The sequence below is a fragment of the Gorilla gorilla genome, chromosome 16 (genome assembly GCF_029281585.2).
Source record: "Gorilla gorilla gorilla isolate KB3781 chromosome 16, NHGRI_mGorGor1-v2.1_pri, whole genome shotgun sequence".
Classification (NCBI taxonomy): Eukaryota; Metazoa; Chordata; class Mammalia; order Primates; family Hominidae; genus Gorilla; species Gorilla gorilla.
This window is the reverse complement of record NC_073240.2, coordinates 81,371,586-81,392,992: the sequence shown is the minus strand read 5'-3', so window position 1 is coordinate 81,392,992 and position 21,407 is coordinate 81,371,586. Positions and strand designations below refer to the sequence as shown.

Below are 21,407 nucleotides of genomic sequence, written 5' to 3'. Positions count from 1 at the left end.
GTTATTGTTGCAAAACAACATTAATGTACTTAATGCCATTGACCTGTACACTTAAAAATGGCTAAAGTAGTAAATTATGTGCTTTGTATATTTTATCACAAAACACATCAAATGGCTTTTCTACTCCAAATCTTTGCTAAAACCCAGTTCCATCATGTCTATTTGCTACGAATTCCATATGCTGACTCATTAAAGTGCAGTTCATTCTAATAAGCCTCACAGCAGGCCTCAGGAGCTTTTGTTCAATGCCTAATAGCACTGATCATTATTTCATTTAGTTTTCAGTCTGAAGGTTTGTATAACAGGTGTTCAAATATGAGACAGGTAAAGTCACAGTGTCAACTTCATCTCTGCTAGTAATTTCTTTCTTTTTTGAAATGGGGTCTCTCTCTGTCACCCAGGCTGGAGTGCGGTGGCATGATCTCGGCTCACTGCAACCCCTGCCTCCTGGGTTCAAGTCATTCTCCTGCCTCAGCCTCCTGAGTAGCTGGGATTACAGGCACCCACCATCACGCCTGGCTAATATTTTTATTTTTAGTAGAGATGAGAGTTCACCATGTTGGCCAGGCTGGTCTTGAACTCCTGACCTCAGGTGATCTGCCTGCCTTGGCCTCCCAAAGTGCTAGGATTACAGGCATGAGCCACCTCACCTGGCCTCTGCTAGTAATTTCATTGGCTACTATGATCCCAGGTCTTTATCCTCATTTCTTGAGACAGAATGTCTATGCAAAACCACCAAAAGAGGTCTCCTCTACTGCTGAAAGAGCCATTCTCCATGAGCAGCTTCTCTGCCTTCTTCTTTACACAGGGCATTATTTCGATGGCATTGAAGAGAGAGGCCTCCTTTTTGGAATCTTTTGTGTAAATATTAACAAAGAACCTCTACCCTTCAGGCCAGAAGCATGGCTCAAGCCTGTCATTCTAGCACTTCGGGAGTTGGAGGTGAACAAATTGCTTGAGGCCAGGAGTTCAAGACCAGCCTGGGGAACATAAGGAAACCCCATCTCTAAAAATGAAAATAAAAAAAATTAGCCAGGCATGGTGGTGCACATCTGTAGTCCCAGCTGCTCGGGAGGCTTAGGCGGGAAGATCGCTTGAACCCGGGAGGTTGAGGGTGCAGTGAGCCATGATTACGTCACTGCACTCCAGCCTGGGCAACAGAGCAAGGCTCTGTCTGAAAAAAAAAGAGATTCTACATTTCACCATACACGTTGTCCGCATTACCTGGGAAACCTTAGAAACACTGTGCTTCTGTAACGTGTCCTGTTTTACTAAATCAGCTCACCAAGTCCAGCTCCATCACTTACTGCCATGAAGCCAGAGCCCGTGATATAAAATCTCTCTCCACAAGCTTCAGGGCTTCCAGTGCTCAATGTCCTGGGAGAAATCTACCTCCTCAATTGTCTAATAGGAAACCTTGGCTTTCTGGTACACCTGCCAAATGTCATGGTATTCAGTCGGAAACATGGAGCACAGCTGCAATTTTTGCTCGTCTTCCATGCAGTTCATGTTTCATGCAGGTGGCAGGTTCTTTAGATTTAGTGGACTCTGAAAACTCCTGGAAGATCTTCCTCTTGCTCTCAGCCCTTATCTGCCAGGCTGAGCTTCTTCAAGGGAAAGAGTTGGCCTGCTACTGCAAGTGGTTGGGTGACAGTGGCAAGCAGGTTGTGGGCAGAGGGAATGTTGGCATGAGGGATGGGGGATGGGTGCATGTTTACAGGGAATGAAGGGAACTGGTGGTCCTGGGAAGCCCAGATTGTAGGGCAGGAATGGAGGCAGAGACATCAGTTGGGGGACCATCGCATATTTCAGATAAGAGATGATGGTGGTTTGGAGTAGGATTGGTAGGAGTTGAAGTGGCAGGAGTGGTCAGATTGAGACATATTCTGAAGGTAGGGTTGTTAGGACATGCTGATAGATTGGATATGGGGTATGAGATAAATAGAGAAGACACACAAGTGTTCTGAGTGTTTCAAGGGGAGTGGATGGTGATGCCTTTCCTAAGTTGAGGAACACCATAGGAGGAGTAGGTTAGAAGGCAAGTGGGAAATCAGAAGTTGAGTTTAGACATGCTAAGCTTGAGATAACTATTAGATATTTCAGGAGAGAGGTAAGGTGGGTAGTTGGACATATGTGTCTAGAGTTTTGGAGGAAAGACATGATGGAGATTTTGATCAGCAGAGAAGAAGAAACACTAGAATTCTGCATGTTCTGAGCCACACCACTTAACACCTGCCACATCTACATTGATAGGAGTCAAAGAGAGAGTCCAGAGGTTTTTTTTTTTTTTTTTTTTAGACGGAATTTCTGTCTGTCTCCAAGCTGGAGTGCAGTGGCACGATTCTCAGCTCATTGCAACCTCCGCCTCCTGGATTCAAGCTATTCTCCTGCCTCAGCCTTCCAAGTAGCTGGGACTACAGGCATGTGCCACCACGCCCAGCTAATTTTTGTATTTTTGGTAGAGACGGGGTTTCACCACATTTGCCAGGATGGTCTCGATCTCTTGACCTCGTGAGCCACCCGCCTTGGCCTCCCAAAGTGCTGGGATTGTCCCTCCAGGAAAGTGCAGTTCTATCAACCGGAAAAGTGGGGAAGTGGTGCAGGGAGAAACACCTGAGGCTCACTATACATCTAAATCACCATTGCAGCTGTTCACTGCCGTCCAGTATGATCAGTGTTTCTTTCTTAGAAGTCTTTTTTTGTGAGACGGAGTCTCACTCTGTCGCCCAGGCTGGAGTGTAGTGGCACAATCTTGGCTCACTGCAACTTCCGCCTCCCAGGTTCAAGCGATTCTCCTGCCTCAGCCTCCTGATTTGCTAGGACTATAGGCATGTGCCACTACGCCCGGCTAATTTTTGAATTTTTAGTAGAGACGGGTTTCATCATGTTGGTCAGGCTGGTCTCGAACTCCTGACCTCGTGATCCGCCTGCCTCGGCCTCCTAAAGTGCTGGGATTACAGGCCTGAGCCACCGCACCCCGCCTTCTTTCTGGAAGTCTTTTATCCTGACCCTCATTCAATTTTCTCAGTAGAGCCAAAGCAGATTCTCCCAATGGTACTGTATTGGCGAAATATACTTGTTGGAAGCACTGTAGTTAGAGACGACAAAAAGAATTTATTGGAAGGACTCTGAGATGTTTTTGTACCTAAATACAGGATGGAACAATTCAGAAAAAAGGACCTGAAGGCCACTAGGACACCCTCCCCACATGCCATCTCTTCTCTTTCAGCATATGAAATTCATTTATGTTTACCAACTTCCTTCCCAAAGTCAGATACACAACCACTAAAGCTGTTGGGCCTCATATCCAGAACGTGCATGCTGGAGGAAACAGAATTATTATTGCTGTGTTATTAAAATTAAAAGCTTGAAGGGGGGGCTCTAATTGGCCTCTGGTGTGGTTAAATACTATAACCTGGGAGTTGAAGGGTTTTGCGGTAAATCTGATACCTATAATTGAAACCTTATGATTAGAGTTGGTGAGTGGAAAATTTCTCAGTAAAAAGGGAAGTGCTGTTTCTAAAAAGAAGGGAAGCGTGCAATAGATGTCCATTATAACAGCAGATCAGTAAAGATCAATTTTTCTTTACCAAGGGAGGGACTTCCTTTATAGCTCGTGTAATAGTTGGATTATTCAGCAAATATTCACTGCCCTCTCACTAGAGGACTGGCCATGTGATTTCCTTTGTTAAGGTGTGTGTTAACAGATGCAGCTCAAGCAGGGGCCTGAAATGAGTTTCTGTGGTTGGGGTTGCTTGTGCCTCTGCCACCTCGGTTAGAAAAGTACATCCCATGGAGGCCACTGGTCCCACAGGACGAGAGCCAGGGGGAGCAGAGCCAGCCCAGCTAACCCGTAGCTCTGCAGCTCAAAGCAGAATTGCCCTAGCCGATCCTGCAAACTGGCGGGCATGATACTGAATGATTATTGGTGTATGGCGCTGAGTTTTGGGGAAGTTTATTATGCAGCATTATTGTAGCAACAGTCAACTGATACTTGTGACATAATTACAACATTGAGTACTTGTGTAAATAAAACATCTATATGTGAATGTTCACAGACAGTTTATTCATAATAGCTAAAGTTGTAAACAACCCAAATGTTCATCAACAGGAAAATGGATAAATAAATAGTGGTATATTCACACAATGGAATATTTCACTCAGTTTTAAAGAACAGGCTACTGATGTATTGAATAACACAGGTGAATCTCAAAATCATCATGCTAAGTGAAAGAAGCTAGACATTAAAAAAAGTACATACTGGTTGATCTTACTTATATGAATTTTTTTTTTTTTTTTGAGACAGACTCTCGCTCTGTCACCCAGACTGGAGTGCAGCGGGCACAGTCTCAACTTACTGCAACCTCTGCCTCCGGGTTCCAGGGATTCTCCTGCCTCAGCCTCCCAAGTAGCTGGGATTACAGACACGCGCCACTGTGCACAGCTAATTTTTGTAGTTTTAGTAGAGACGGGTTTCACCGTGTTGGCCAGGCTGGTCTTGAACTCCTGACCCCAAGAAATCCACCCGCCTCAGCCTCCCAAAGTGCTGGGATTACAGGCATGAGCCACCATGCCTGGCCAATTTATATGAAATTCTAGGATAGGAAAAATGTATCTATTGTGATGGCAAGCAGATCAATGGTTGCTTCTGGCCAAGGGTGGTAAGAAATTGACTACAAGGCTGGGCGTGGTGGCTCACGCCTGTAATCCCAGCACTTTGGGAGGCCGAGGTGGGTGGATCATCTGAGGTCCGGAGTTCAAGACCAGTCTAGCCAACATGGTGAAACCCTGTCTGTACTAAAAATACAAAAATTAGCCGGGCATGGGGGCATACATCTGTAATCCCCGTTACTCTACTTGGCAGGGGGGCTGAGGCAGGATTGAACCCGGGAGGTGGAGGTTGCAGTGAGCTGAGATTTCACCACTGTACTCCAGCCTAGGAGACAGAGCAAGACTCTGTCTCAAAAAAAAAAAAAAAAATTGACTGCAAAGGAGCATAAGGGCATAAGGGCACATTTTGGGGTGGTAGGAATGTTTTATATTGTGTTATATTGTGGTAGGGATGTTTACATTTGTATTTACAATCGTCAAAACTTATCAAAGTCACTGGTCAGATGCAGTGGCTCACACCTGTAATCCCAGTACTTTAGGAGGCCGAGGTGGGCGGATCCCTTCAGTTCAGGAGTTCGATACCAGCCTGGGCAACATGGCAAAGCCCTGCCTCTACAAAACAAAACAAAAACCCAAATACTGCCTTCCCCCAAACTCATCAGAGTGTACATTTAAAGAGAGTGGATTTTATTTTTGGAAATTACACCTTGATAAAGTTGATTTTACAAAATAATCTCTGCTATTCCTGATTCCAATTTCCCCAGAAACAAGTCCATTAGAAATAGGACTGTCTAGGTTGGGCGTGGTGTCTCCCACCTGTAATCCTAGCACTTTGGGAGGCAGAGGAGGGCAGATCACTTGAGGTCAGGGGTTCAAGACCAGCCTGGACAACATGGCGAAATCTTGTCTCTACTAAAAATACAAAAATTATTGGGGCGTGGTGGTGTGTGCCTGTAGTCCCAGCTACTCAGGAGGCTGAGGCACGAGAATTGCTTGAACCCAGGAGGCAGAGGAGGTTGCAGTGAGCTGAGATCGTGCCATTGCACTCCATCCTGGGCGACAGAGTGAGACTCCGTCTCAAAAAAAAAAAAAAAAAAAGAAAGAAAGAAATACGATTGTCCAAATAACCTTCCTAAAATGCAGATCTAACCATGGTACTCTCTTGCTTAAAACCTTTCAAAAGTTCCTGTTCCTTTTATTTTTCTTTTCTTTTTTTTTTTTGAGACGGAGTTTTGCTCGTTACCCAGGCTGGAATGCAATAGTGTGATCTTGGCTCACTGCAACCTTCGCCTCTTGGGTTCATGCCATTCTCCTGCCTCAGCCTCCCAAGCAGCTGGTATTATAGGCGCCCACCACCACGCCCTACTAATTTTTTTGTATTTTTAGTAGAGACGGGGTTTCACCGTGTTAGCCAGGATGGCCTCGATCTCCTGACCTCGTGATCCACCCGCCTTGGCCTCCCAAAGTGCTGGGATTACAGGCGTTGAGTCACCGTGCCCAGCCCCTGTTACTTTTCAAAGTCAGTTCTGAACTTCTGACCCAGTACACAAGGCTGCTACAACTGGAATTCTGCTCCCCTTTTACAACTTATCCACAGCCCCAGATTCTACATTTCAGCTTCATTAGAAGCATAATTCATGATTCACACCTGCACATTTACCAATTCTGTGCTGTCTGCACAGTGGCATTCTATTGGCCCCATAAGAGCCAGCTTGTATGTCAGCCTACTTTGCAAGGCCTCTCTTACTCCTCTAGGATGAACTTCATGTCATTTTGTATTGTGGCACTTAACCTTCTGCAGGTGAATTTTCTGGCAGTACGTGTGGCACCCCTATTGCCCTGTGAACAAAACAACATCCCCGTGTATGTATTCCTGGAGCCCAGTGCAGGGTCTTGCATGCAGTTGGTGCTCAGTAAAGTTGGCTGAGCAATGGGCTGAGTGAGTGGCTGTGGATTCTCTGTACTTTGCTCTTTGGTGCATTCTGAGGCCTTGACTCTCCCAGAGAATTGCCCTCCAGGGGCCCAGCTGTGCTTGCTGTTACTGAGTACTTCTGCTTCTTTGGTTCATGTTGAATATTTTGCTGTTCCATTCAGAGCAGTGGAAAGTCCAAGGCCTTCTGCCCAAATCACTTAAAAGTCCTATTCAAATAGGTTTTTCTCTTGTACTTCCCCCCAGATGTCATTTAGGGAAAGAAAAGTAAATTTTGCTTTTGCTTTGTGGAGTAAAAATGAACTGAAACACTAATTTAGCTTCAGCTACAGTATTACCCTGATTACGAAACAGGCCATTTGTAGAATACTCAACATTACCAGCAATGATAATAATAGAATCCAGTCAGCATTTATCATGTGCTTAGCATATGGCAGTCAAGTCACTATGCCTTCTGAGGGAATCAAAGAGAAGTAAGACAGCCCTCTTCCTAGGAGAGCTGCCAGTCTGGAGTCCAGCAAAGGGTATAAAACAGCACAATGGCTGCAGTATAAGATACACCATGAGACCTGCTATTACACAGGCACAAATTCCTTGGGGGCACAGACTAAGAGGTTTTTCTTGGCCACGGTAAACAGAGAAGGCTTTATTTGACTGGGCCTCGGAGATGGAGAAGATTTAAAGACACGGGAATGAAAGAGAAGAGCCATTTCAGTTAGAGACAACAGTGAGAACACATAGCTGGTGCCAGGGAAGGAAATGCCTGTCGGTGTCAGGGCAGGCACTGGCAGGGGACTGGAGCGGGGTGAGATTGGGTTGATGGGGGAGGCTGAGTCAGAGCATGGAGAGCCTTTTAGGAATCTGAGCTCCCCTTCTTGGGCAGTGGGAATCCTTTGGAGGATCCTGAGCTGATTACTGGAAGGGCCAGTGGATAGTAAAGTCAGATTCCCAGAGGGTAAGGCAAGGCTGCGCTGATCACACACTGGCATGCACAGGTGTGCCGGAGGGGATGAGGAAGGACAAATTAGTGACGTGATGACAGTTGCACTCAGGCAGTCCGTCTTATATGGACCATCCGTAACTCCAATTCCCCTCTTGCTTCCTTTCCCGCACTCTTTCCTCCTCCGTCTCCTTTGAGCTCTCCACAACCTCAGTCAAAACATTCTGCCCCACTTGGCAGGCTTCGTGAAACTTCTTTCCTTCCCTCCCTGCCTCTCAGCTCCCTTGGTTCACAACTAGTCGCTCTTTCCAGTACCCTCTTAAGCCTTGTTCCCACAGATAGCAGGAAAACTGGGGGGAAATCCTGCTGACATGGATCCTATGCTTGTAGGATTTCCTGGAAATTCATCTCCCCAGATAGAAACCAAGCTCCCACTGAATGAAGCCTTGTCACCCTGGGCCTCTGGCTTTTCTTGATGGGCTGGGCGACTTTCCTTCGTTGTGTGTTCTGACCATCAAGGCTTGGCCCCATGGGACCAAGGGGGACGACCGGAGGGCACGCAGGTGGCTTCTCGTGCATATTTTCCTGCTCCCCTTTATGTTACGATTGTGTCACTATTGAAGATCGTTCTCCCCTACAGATAATTTGCTCTGGTCGGGGTTTGGAATAGGGAAGTAGCCATGATAAGTTTCGAGAAACTAAAGAGCACACCAGGGGTGGGAGTTCCCCTGAGTCACCTCCTCTGAAGCAGCCAAAAGCCCAGCCAACTTTGGAGAAAGGAGAAGTTGACCTCAGTAGTTCTTTTTGAGGTTACAAACCTTGTCTTGTAGCTTGCATTCCTCTGGCCACTCATCAGCCAGGGTGGCTTCAGGGTTCTTCCCTCTTATTCCCCATCAAGACTTACCTGGCTAGGCTGTCAGCCCATCGCTTCTATTCCCTGATCAGAGGAGAGCCGAACCCCAGCTGTTTGAATCATTCCTGCTAAACCCCAGACATTCTGCAGTCACATGCTCTGCCCCCTGAGCTATACCCCCTTCACCTAAACCCCAGACATTCTGGAGCAGAGACCAATAATTCCTAAAGAGTCCTGCCCAAAGTTCAGGTTCGTGAGCAAAATAAATGATTACTGTTTTAAGCCACTAAGTTATGAGAACTTAGTTTGTTACCAAAGCAATGGATAACTGGAACATATGTATATAAATGTGGCAATTTAGGTAAGCACAATGAATATTCATGAGGTGATAGTTCACATATATGTATATGATAAGAATCACAAGAATGAAGTCCAAAGCACCTTACAAATAGAAGAAATTGTTAATTACTAGGATGGTTTATATTCTTCTTATTGTTATTCTCATGACAAACACAAGTAGTTTCCTCAGTCTTAGCCAGGACTTCACGCTTCTTCAGTAAGAACTTCTGGACAAAACAAGCACAGAGAGAACCTTGGTCGGGCCATAGGTACTTATTACTATAATTATTATTATTTTTTGTTTGTTTGTTTTTTGAGATGCAGTCTTGCTCTTGTCATCCAGGCTGGAGTGCAGTGGCACAAACTCAGCTTGCTGCAAGCTCCGCGTCCTGGGTTCAAGTGATTCTTCTGCCTCAGCCTCCCAAGTAGCTGGGACTACAGGCGCCCGCCACCATACTCAGCTAATTTTTGTATTTTTAGTAGAGATGGGGTTTCACCATGTTGGCCAGGATGGTCTCAATCTCCTGACCTCGTGATCCGCCCGCCTCAGCCTCCCAAAGTGCTGGGATTACAGGCATGAGCCACCGCGCCCGGCTAGGTACTTGCTAAGTGTGAACAGGTTTCGCCAATTATCTTCCATCATCACCCTCTCCCCAACTGGCTGCCGTTTCCACCTATGATAGATCAGTGTCACACATGTGCATTTTCCAGAACCTCCCAGCTGTGAGGCTGCAAACCTGGCTCCAGGGCCTGAGCATGGGTTCCAGGGAGGGTCTCTGCATTTGCGGCCACTGCAGTGACCTACTTTAATTATTCTCTTATGCAGTTCCTTTGACTGCCTATAATATGGTATAGGTTCTCCTAGACTGAAAATCCTTTGAAGGCAAGAATTTTTATCTTCAGCGCCTAACAGGGTCCCTGTTACACAGTAGCAGTTTAGTATATGTTTATGGGATAACTGGATACACATATGGTTTCCAGACAATATGCCTTCTGTTTGACTCATTCAGAATGTACTTGGGGTGGACCCCTAATTTCATATAAAGTGCCACGCGTTGACAGAGCAGCTCAGAGGATGGGGAACCATGAGCTGGTCTTTACAGGCCTGTACAGTAGACCCTGGCGAATGCAGACTCAGATTGTAGTGGCACTGAGAAAAGATATCCCCCATCTCTTCACACTTGGTCCATCGTCAGCTACTTGCCTCTGACCCACACTTCCCTCCACTCCACCCCGCACCAGTCCTTTCGCATTTCATATAAAAGAAAGAAAGAATTTTCCTTTTTTTGGAAAGAACTTTGTCTTTCTCTCTCCCACCTATCCTTGAAAAGTGATAATTTGCAAACTCCCCAAAAGAAACTAAAGCAGGCCATGATATGTAAGAATTTTTATTTCTTTTTTTATTTATTTATTTTTTTGAGATGGAGCTTCGCTCTTGTTGCACAGGCTGGAATGCAGTGGTATGATCTTGGCTCACTGCAACCTCCGCCTCCTGGGTTCAAGTGATTCTTCTTCCTCAGTCTCCTGAGTAGCTGGGATTACAGTCACCGGCCACCATGTCTGGCTAATTTTTATAGTTTTAGTAGAGACAGGGTTTCACCATGCTGGTCAGGCTGGTCTCGAACTCCTCACCTAAGGTGATTCGCCTGCCTTGGCCTCCCAAAGTGCTGGGATTACCAGGTGTAAGCCACTGCGCCTGGCCCACAATATGTAAGAATTTTTAAAGCAACTCCTTTTTGTATACAGAAGATTCGAAATATAAAGCCCTAGGCTGGGTGTGGTGGCTCATGCCTATAATCCCAGCACTTTGGGAGGCTGAGGCGGGCGGATCACTTGAGGTCAGCAGTTTGACACCAGTCTGGCCAACATGGTAAAACCCCATCTCTACTAAAAATACAAAAATTAGCCAGAAGTGTTCTCAGGCGCCTGAAATCCCAGCTACGTGGGAGGCTGAGGCAGGAGAATCACTTGAACCCGGGAAGCAGAGATTGCCGTGAGCCTAGATTATGCCATCGCACTCCAGCCTGGGCGACAAGAGCAAAACTCCGTCTCAAAAAAACAAAAACAAGGGTCTATCTTTTTTCTATTTCCACCCATTGCCCAAGCCAGGACCCAGTGAAGGCAGGTAGTTGATCTTTGTTGAATAAATGAAATGCCTAGCTAATTATTATTATTTTTATTTTTATTTTTATTTTTGAGACAGAGTCTCCCTCTGTTGCCCAGGCTGGAGTGCAGTGGTGCAATCTCAGCTCACTGCAACCTCCACCTCCTGAGTTCAAACGATTGTCCTGCCTCAGCCTCCCAAGGAGCTGGGACTACAGGTGCGTGCCACCAAGCCCAGCTAATTTTTGTATTTTTAGTAGAGACAGGGTTTCACCATGTTGGCCAGGATGGTCTCGATCTCTTGACCTCGTGATCCACCCGCCTTGGCCTCCCAAAGTGCTGGGATTACAGGCATAAGCCACCGTGCCTGGTCTTATACTTTTTTTTTTTATAAGTAGAGATGGAGTTTCACCATGTTGGCCAGGCTGGTCTCAAACTTCTGACCTCAAGTGATCCACCTGCCTTGGCCTCCCAAAGTGCTGGGATTACAGGCGTGAGCCACCACACCCAGCCAAAGATGCTTGATTGCAATTTTAAAACCACATGCTTCTATTATTATTATTATTGTTGTTGTTATTACTATTTTGAGGGGACAGGATCTCACTCTGTTGCCCAGACTGGAGTGCAGTGGCACGATCTCAGCTCACCGCAACCTCTGCCTCCTGGGTTCAAGTGATTCTCCTGTCTCAGCCTCCCAAGTAGCTGGGATTACAGGCATATGCCTCTACTGCCTGGCTAATTTTTGTATTTTTAGTAAAGACGGGCTTTCACCATGTTGGCCAGGATGGTCTTGAACTCCTGACCTCAAATGATCCACCCGCCTTGGCCTCCCAAAGGCGTGAGCCAGCAGGTCCGGCTGCTTCTGTTATTTTTAAAGAAATATTCAGCACCAAGGAAATGTAATGAGAGAGAGAAAACTCAATCTTCCCATCCTTTCCCTGGTTCTTATGATGCTCAAAGATGATTTAAGGAGGTACAGCAGCCCGCTCTTGGCTTTGTGCTCCTGTGGGCCAGCGGGCACAGTCTAGGAGGCACGGGAGAACTTTCCCAGGAGAATTCCTGCAGAAGTGGCTTGACAACATATCTGTATGCTCCTTTGTACTCTACAGGTCCTATATCAGTCTGGATACTCCAAGAAAATGTCACGAGGGGATTAGACGTCTAACAGATTTACTGGGGTAAATGCCTGTGAGGGAAAAGAGGGAGGGAGGCAGAAGAGACTACAGAGCTGTCAGACTACAATGCAGGACTGACCTCTGCAAAGGACAGAAGGAGGAAGATGGGGTAGGAAGTCTTCCATGACTGTGCAGTCGAAGGAAGTTTCAGCAAAGCCCATGGGGAGTCATTGAAGCAAAGTTACCTATCAAAGGAAGTTGACTTGCAGGAACCGGTCTTAAGGTTCCTGCTTTGCTCAGTCATTGGCTGGGAACAGCCTGTAGGATGTGTGGCCTCAGCGCAAAGCTGTGGTAGATTCAAAGCACTGCGGCTGGGGCCCTTAGTCAATTAAACCACCACAGTAGGTCTGAAAAGTGCATTTTCATGGCTGCCACGCTATTAACGAGCATTCTAAGCAGCACCTCTCCTTTCCTCCTTAACCCTATGGTGATAGTTCAGAAATGCAAGTTACATATGAATCATTTTTCCTATTTGCAGCTGGTCATAGACAGGATAAAAGACTCAAAGTCACTCCATATGTGGATGGAAAAAAAAAGTGAATTCAATTTCTCCGGCGACCATGAGTTATCTCCTTTTTCTTCCATCCACTGCAAACCTTTTCTCAGAATTGCTGCCATAGCTAAATCAAATGAGATTTGCATTTCACTTATGAAGTTATATCCTTGATAGGTAAAGAGATGACTGGGAGGCCAAATTCCTCATTAGTCCACAAAAGAACAATGAGAAACTAGCTTTGATTAGGCACCTACGTTTTACCAGGCATGGTGATAGAGGCTTTACATAGGTCATCTCTTTGAACTTCACCTCAACCCTCTGAGGTCAACATGTATTGCCTCATTTTACAAATTAAGCACAGACCCAAGGTATATACTGAGTAAAGAAAGAGAGATTTGGCTGGGACTGAGTCCAGGCCCTCTGACTGTAAGTCCAGTGCTCTTTCTGGTCCTGCAATTTCTAATCCACACATCGGATAGTTTACCTGAGTTAAAAATGTGAATTAAGTCAGGCTTAAAGCAGAATTTTGTTTTCTATCAGAAATTCTAGAGTAGGTGGAAGGTGAAGACCAAAGAAGGTATTTTCTTTTTATTTTTCTTTTTTTTTTTTTGAGACGGAGTCTCGCTCTGTCGCCCAGGCTGGAGTGCAGTGGCACAATCTCACCTCACTGCAAGCTCCGCCTCCTGGGTTCAAAGGATTCTCCTGCCTCAGCCTCCCAAGTAGCTGGGACTACAGGTGCCCGCCACCACGCCTGGCTAATTTTTTGTATTTTTGGTAGAGATGGGGTTTCACTGTGTTAGCCAGGATGGTCTCGATCTTCTGACCTCGTGATCCGCTCGCCTCGGCCTCCCAAAGTGCTGGGATTACAGGGGTGAGCCACCGTGCCTGGCCCAAAGAGTGTATTTTCTTCTTCCCTCTCGGTATCATCCTTACTCAATTACAAATGATCAAGGGCGGTACTGCCAGAGTCACCTCGAGAGGCCCTGTTCTCTGCCACCCAGGCTGTTTTGTAGTCTCCATTCCAAATTGTCGTTACTCCGGTTTACCCCGTGGATGGCGTTTAAGACTTTTCTTAAATTTGAAATTCACAGAACCATTTTAAAGTGAACAATTCAGTGGCATTTAGTACCTTCGCAGTGTTGTGCAACTTCCACGTTTATCTAGCTGCAAAACATTTTCTTTTCTTTTTTTTTTTTGGAGACAGAGTCTCTCTCTGTTGCCCAGACCGGAGTGCAGTGGCGTGATCTTGGCTCACTGCAACTTCTGTCTCCCGGGTTCAAGCAATTCTCCTGCCTCAGCCTCCTAAGTAGCTGGGATTACAGGCACATGCCACCCACCTGGCTAATTTTTTGTATTTTAGTACAGACGGGGATTTACCATGTTGCCCAGGCTGGTCTCAAACTCCTGAGCTCAGGCAATCCGCCCGCCTTGTCCTCCCAAAGTGCTACGATTACAGGCGTGAGCCAAGGCGGCTGGCCTTGTAAAACATTTTCATCACACAAAAGAAAACCTTCTACCCATTAAGCAGTTACTCCTTCCTCTCCTCAGCCCTGGTAACCACCAATTTGCTTTCTATCCTATGGATTTAACTATCTGGATATTTCATAGAAATAGAATCACATAATGTATGACCTTTTCTGTTTGGCTTCTTTCTATTAGCCTAATGTTTTTGAGGTTCATTCCTGTTGAAGCATGCATCAGTTCTTCATTCCTTTTTTGGGATGAATAATGTTCCATAATTTATCCTTTCGTCTGTTCATGAACATTTGAATTGTGTCCACCTCTTGGCTATTGTGAATAGTGCTGCCATGTACATTCGTATGTAAGTATTTGAGTATCTGTTGGGTGTATACCTATGAATGGAATTCCTGGGTCTTTTGACAATTCTGTATTAAACTTTTTGAGAAACTGCCAACATTTTCACAGGGGTTGTACCATTTCACATTCCCACCAGCAATCTACAAGGATTCTAATTTCTCCACATCCTGCATTTAAGACTTGCAAAGCTGAATTAATCACAGGATGAGGAAGTGGCTTCTCTGAAACATTTTCCTCTTTCACATTTTAAACTTTCTCTTTCATACATGACATGAAACACAGCCTACGCACGAAAGTGACTAGGAGGAAGGATATTATAAAGTGATGCAAACAGAAATTCTACCAGCCTCCATGTATCATCATGTGTCATAACTCAGCCAAGCTCAGTGAGCATTCTCAGCACATTGCCTCAACAGCTTCAAGGTGAGCCAGCTCAAGACTTTGCTCTCCACCAGGCAGAAGATGACAGACTGTGAATTTGGATATATTTACAGGCTAGCTCAGGACTATCTGCAGTACGTCCTACAGATACCACAACCTGGATCAGGTCCAAGCAAAACGTCCAGAGTGCTACAAAAGGTTGCGTTCTCAGTCCAAAAAGAAGTGGAAAAGAATCTGAAGTCATGCTTGGACAATGTTAATGTTGTGTCCATAGACACTGCCAGAACACTGTTCAACCAAGTGATGGAAAAGGAGTTTGAAGACGGCATCATTAACTGGGGAAGAATTGTAACCATATTTGCATTTGAAGGTATTCTCATCAAGAAACTTCTACGACAGCAAATTGCCCCAGATGTGGATACTTATAAGGAGATTTCATATTTTGTTGCGGAGTTCATAATGAATAACACAGGAGAATGGATAAGGCAAAACGGAGGCTGGGTATGTGTGATGGAAAAATTCTTCATTGTTCTTTCCTGTGAAATAGAAATTGAGAATTTCCTTGCTAGTTAAAACAACAACAAAACACTTTACCTAAGAATACTATTTTCCTTGGGTGGTTTGTTTTAATTTTTAAAATAAAAATATACTTTCTGGCTTATTTCCAATGAATCCTTGAACTTGAACTTTATAGTTGGAAAGCACTTATGTTTCCAGTTTTTATTCCTAACAGTATAAGTTACAGTAGTGAGGTTTGGGGATTAATAAAGCACCTCTCTCATGCAGCTTCACAATCAGCTGTGCACACACTCTAATCTAGTACTTAGCTTTTGCTAGGGTTGTCATGACACTACAGACAGTACAGAAATTTCTACAATCAGTACAGAAAGTTGCCATTAGATGCTGTTATTTTTAGGTATTTATGGGTTGCAAAAGACAGGTGTAAATTTTTGTAAGTTCATCGCTTACAAATTGGTGTTTTTCAGTTTACTAATACATAACAAATAGTAACATATATTAATATATAGCAAATTACATTACATATAATATATAACAAATTATTACTAATAATAAATTCCGGGCTGTTAAAGTTTGTTGATTAAAACATGATATACTGTATGACCAGCAAGAATTTTATTCAAGAATTTTCAAATAAAAATTTACTTTATTATCAGTGCCTAAAAAAGCCAAGACTGTGTAGAGGCCTGTGTTGAAACTCACGTTGGTAAAAAGCCTGACACAGCTGGATGTATATGGTTTCCTTTATATTCCAATATACTTAATAATTATTTTTTTAAAGCACTTAAGTGTTCATTGATCCTCTCTCCAACGGCCTTCACCTCTCCCAAGAGGTAACCACTGTTATCAATTATTTTGCATGCAAAACATGCCTGCTGAATCTATCCATAGAAAATAAACAATACTTCTTTGTAAAAAATTTTTTGTAAAAAAAGTTTTATATAAAATGTATATGTATGGTTACGTATATGTTTTACATAACATATATGTTATACCATATAACATATACTTTTTTACATATACACATAGATTTTTTTATGTATACATATAAATTTTGCATACATATTTTTACATGTGTATATGTAAAAATAGTACATGGTACTAATGCTGCCACTTATTTTTTTACCCAGAGTTATTTAAAATAGTATTATTAAGAGTGCTGTGTATATTCTGTTATATGTAAATGCTGTAGAGTATCTGGCCATTTCTAGCTGATAGCTGTTTAGGTTATTTCGAGTTTGCTGTCACACACAATGCTTCATTGAATATCATTTTACGTAAATCTTCCCTTGTGCGTGTGTGTAGTTTTCTAGGGTGGATGTTGGGTTGTAGATGCTGGGTCATGGTGTACATACATTTTTTAATTTGTTAGGTCCTTGCCCTCCAAAGTGGCTCTACCAAGTTACACTCCCATCAGCAGCTTGTTAGGGTATGCCCCTGGGATTCTCCTACCCCAGCTGACTAACATTACGTTGCTGCAATTCATCATAATTTTCTTAATTTGTTGGGCTAAAAATATAGAGTTTATCTTGTTTCAATTCTCGTTTTCTTGATTTCTAGTAAGGTTAATTTTTTTTTACATTTTGAGCATCTTTTCATATATTAACTGATCATTTGTAAATGCAGGGAATTGTCTGTTTACACCCTTTGCCCATTTTCCTTTTATTTTGTCTTTTTCTTATTGATTTGTAGGAATTCTTTGAATATTCTGGATACAAATTATTATTTTTATTATTGTTTAAATTTTTTGAGACAGAGTTTTCATTCTTGTTGCCCAAGCTGGAGTGCAGTGGTGTGATCTCAGCTCACTGCAACCTCTGCCTCCTGGTTTCAAGCGATTCTCCTGCCTCAGCCTCCCAAGTAGCTGGGATTACAGGCGTGTGCCACCACACCCAGCTAATTTTGTATTTTTAGTAGAGACAGGGTTTCACCATGTTAGTCAGGCTGGTCTCGAACTCCTGACCTCGGGTGATCCTCCCCCTTTGGCCTCCCAAAGTGATGGGATCACAGGCGTGAGCCATGCACCCAAATTATTTTTATGTATATGGCAGATATCTTTTATTTTGCTGATTAACGCTAATGATGTCTTTGGTCATTATAAATGATTAAAAGTTGTTGCAATCAAATTTATTGATCTTTTACTTGATGCCTTTTTCATTTTGTTTAAGGCCTTCCTGCATGATAGAGCTTACTGCAGCTACTCCCCTTTCTCAATCACCTTCTTCCTGGAACTTAGTTCTTTCTAACTGAGCCTGACTGAGGCTGGGTGAATCATGTGAAATGTTTTGTCATGTTTTCTTCCGGTTGGCTGTGGGAGGCTATACTTGAGGACTGGTGGAAATTCAGCTGCACTGTGTAGATTTCAGGTGAAGGCAAATGTTCTCTGGCACAGAGGACCACAGATGAGCCTGCAGAGAAATACTCTACTAGTTTGCAGGCTCTATTTGGGTTTGGATTGTATTTCCAATGCTTAGCATAATACTTGGAACACACAGATAGTGAATAAATGTTAGTTAAAAATTTAACTTCTCCACAATAAATTTTGTGAGCTCCTGGAACTCACTGTTAGCAAGAGGTGTGGAATTGTCTCTGAGAATTTCTAGTAGTACCCTCATCTTTCAAGGGTGGTACAGATGTAAACATGAGTGTGGCCGGATGAACCTCTCCCGAGTGTAGATACAAATACACACATTGCCTGCACGTGCACACACTCAGCCTTTCTAAAGTTTCCAAGCTCTTTTTTTAAAAAAAAAAAAACACCTGAATAGTTCAAGTTGTAGACATGAAATAAATACTCTTGGAAATGTCATTTCAAAGCGATCTCCATGCCGCTTTCCCAGCTCAGATGAGACATTGATTCTGTCAACGATAGGCAGTGCTTTTTTGAGCCAGTGCAAACTGGCATGGAAAACTGTTATCTTTTCATAGTGATGTTGACAAATCTGCTTAAATGAATGAATTTACTCTTGAATGATTCATTTCAGGGGAAATGGCACAATCACACGCCTATGCTGGTAGAGTCAGTGGCCCACAAAAAGAGGTAAGAGTAGAGGAGGCACTTACAGCTTTATCAAGACGTGAGCACATACAATTTATAATTTAATTAAATGTTAAAATTGCCCAGAGACTTTATGAAAACTTTGAATCAAGAATGCGGTATGTGCCGGGTGCAGTGGCTCATGCCTGTAATCCCAGCGCTTTGGGAGGCTGAGGTGGGTGGATTACCTGAGGTCAGGAGTTCAAGAGCAGCCTGGCTAAGATAGTAAAGCCCTGTCTCTACTGAAAATACAAAATTAGCAGGGCCTGGTGGCGGATGCCTATAATCCCAGCTACTTAGGAGGCTAAGGCAGGAGAATCACTTGAACCTGGGAGGCGGAGGTTGCAGTGAGCCGGGATTGTGCCACTCCAGCCTGGGCAACAGAGTGACTCCATCTCAAAAAAAAAAAAAAAAAAAAAAAAAAAAGCAGTATGTGAGCACAACATAGATGTTCAGAGCACCAACTCAGAATCAGACAGACCTGGCTTCATTTCTGGGCTCGAGTGCTTACTACCTGTGTGAATTGTACAAGTTGCTTAACTTCCCTAAGTCTTGTTTCCTCATCTGTAAAAACTGGAAAATATTGCAACCTATGTCCTGGGACTGGTATAAGGATCAAATTAGTTAATATATGCAAAGCACTTGAAACAATTCCTGAAAATGAGTACTCAATACAAGTTTACAGTTTTTGTTTACCATGTAAAACAGATCCCCTAATGGGAAGAAACAAGACTGGTCTATCAGTAATAGGACTCATAATCTCTTTCTCCTTTTTATCAGTTGTCTTTCCTTCCTTCCTGCCTTCCTGCCTTCCTGCTTTCCTGCCTTCCTGCCTTCTTTTGTTTGTGGCTTCTCATCTCTCTTTTTCTCGTCTTCCACATTTACCATGATTTCCTCCTGTCCGCTCTCCTAATTGGAAGTGCTGAGAGGATGTGCTCTCACAAGATCTGACAGGAGAGCTAGTGCCATTTGGCTGCCTCCAGCATTCATAAGCAAAGGATGGTTCTTAAAAACCATTAGAATGTTCATGAGATGAAACTCGTGTCTCTTCCCTTGGGATCACCCTTCCTTTTGAACCAGGTGGATCTTCTTACTTCCTCCCCCTTCAATGAAGCATTCTCCTCTGCATATGTGGGGGAGTAGAAAGAATACTTGGCACTCAGCTCCACATGGGAGAAATCATGTCTACTTAATGCATCACTGTGTACCTCATGCCTAGCATAGAAGGTAACAATATTTGCTGATAGGATGATTCAACGAACCAACACTGAAACTGAATATTTGAACTCTGGTTTTCTCACTCACTAGAGGTATAACCTTGGGTAAGTTACTGGGGTACTCTGAGACTCAGATTCCTTATATAATGTATATAATAATATGATATGACATATGATAATTTATTATATATATAATATTTAATGAAAACAATCTTACCTACCTTTAAAGGAAAGCTAAAGGATTATAAAACACTTTTTGTAAAACAGTGCTTTCCAAGCTGTCAAATACTGTGCAACTATGAGAGTCATGTGGGAAATTCCAGGAAGTTTAGATAGGTAATTCTTTGCCCTTCTGAAAGTAGGATGTACAGTCAGAGTTGGTGCTTTCCCAGTAACCACCGTTTTAAAGGTTGGGTCATACAGTTAGGTCAAGAGGTTTTTTTTCTTTTTTTTTTTTTCTTTGTCATCCTCTTACTCTAAATAATAGTCCGGTCAATTTGAGGCCAAATAAATGGGCACACAGAGACATATATAGATGATTAACTAAGTGTTCACTTTGGCAAAGGCATTTCCAAAAGGTATAAAGATCTAGCAGCAAGGTGATACTATCTCAAGTGTTCATATATATCCTTTGATTAAATAAGTTTTGGGGCAAAATTTTCTATTTCTTTTTTTCTTTCTTTCTTTTATTATTATACTTTAAGTTTTAGGGTACATGTGCACATTGTGCAGGTTAGTTATATATGTATACATGTGCCACGCTGGTGCGCTGCACCCACTAACTCGTCATCTAGCATTAGGTATATCTCCCAATGCTATCCCTCCCCCCTCCCCCCACCCCACAACAGTCCCCAGAGTGTGGTGTTCCCCTTCCTATGTCCATGTGATCTCATTGTTCAATTCCCACCTATGAGTGAGAATATGCGGTGTTTGGTTTTTTGTTCTTGCGATAGTTTACTGAGAATGATGGTTTCCAATTTCATCCATGTCCCTACAAAGGACATGAACTCATCATTTTTTATGGCTGCATAGTATTCCATGGTGTATATGTGCCACATTTTCTTAATCCAGTCTATCATTGTTGGACATTTGGGTTGGTTCCAAGTCTTTGCTATTGTGAATAGTGCCGCAGTAAACATATGTGTGCATGTGTCTTTATAGCAGCATGATTTATAGTCCTTTGGGTATATACCCAGTAATGGGATGGCTGGGTCAAATGGTATTTCTAGTTCTAGATCCCTGAGGAATCGCCACACTGTCTTCCACAATGGTTGAACTAGTTTACAGTCCCATCAACAGTGTAAAAGTGTTCCTATTTCTCCACATCCTCTCCAGCACCTGTTGTTTGCTGACTTTTTAACGATTGCCATTCTAACTGGTGTGAGATGGCATCTCATTGTGGTTTTGATTTGCATTTCTCTGATGGCCAGTGATGATGAGCATTTTTTCATGTGTTTTTTGGCTGCATAAATGTCTTCTTTTGAGAAGTGTCTGTTCATATCCTTTGCCCACTTTTTAATGGGGTTGTTTGTTTGTTTCTTTTTATTTATTTATTTATTTATTTTTTTTATTGATCATTCTTGGGTGTTTCTCGCAGAGGGGGACTTGGCAGGGTCACGGGACAACAGTGGAGGGAAGGTCAGCAGACAAACAAGTGAACAGAGGTCCCTGGTTTTCCCAGGCAGAGGACCCTGCGGCCCTCCGCAGTGTTTGTGTCCCTGGGTACCTGAGATTAGGGAGTGGTGATGACTCTCAATGAGCATGCTGCCTTCAAGCATCTGTCCAACAAAGCACATCTTGCACCGCCCTTAATCCATTCAACCCTGAGTGGACGCAGCACATGTTTCAGAGAGCACATGGTTTGGGGGTAAGGTCACAGATCAACAGCATCCCAAGGCAGAAGAATTTTTCTTAGTACAGAACAAAATGAAGTCTCCCATGTCTACTTCTTTCTACACAGACACAGCAACAATCTGATTTCTCTATCC

General features: G+C 43.5%; 1 protein-coding gene across 3 annotated transcripts in view; it reads left to right on the top strand.

Annotated features, from left to right (window-relative positions):
- The window catches only part of BCL2A1 (BCL2 related protein A1), a 61,078-nt gene that overhangs the window by 32,308 nt on the left and 7,363 nt on the right, over nucleotides 1-21,407 (top strand). Inside the window, exons 1-2 of one of the 3 annotated variants that reach the window (XM_063698762.1) lie at nucleotides 14,580-15,147; nucleotides 18,150-18,205. The exons of 1 other annotated variant lie outside the window; for it this stretch is intronic. In XM_063698762.1, coding sequence (XP_063554832.1) covers nucleotides 14,728-15,147; nucleotides 18,150-18,205 — 476 coding nt within the window. In that variant the 5' untranslated portion in view covers nucleotides 14,580-14,727. Of the gene's footprint in view, nucleotides 1-14,579; nucleotides 15,148-18,149; nucleotides 18,206-21,407 lie in introns of those variants that run through there. One more of the 3 variants, XM_004056635.5, reaches the window with a different exon arrangement.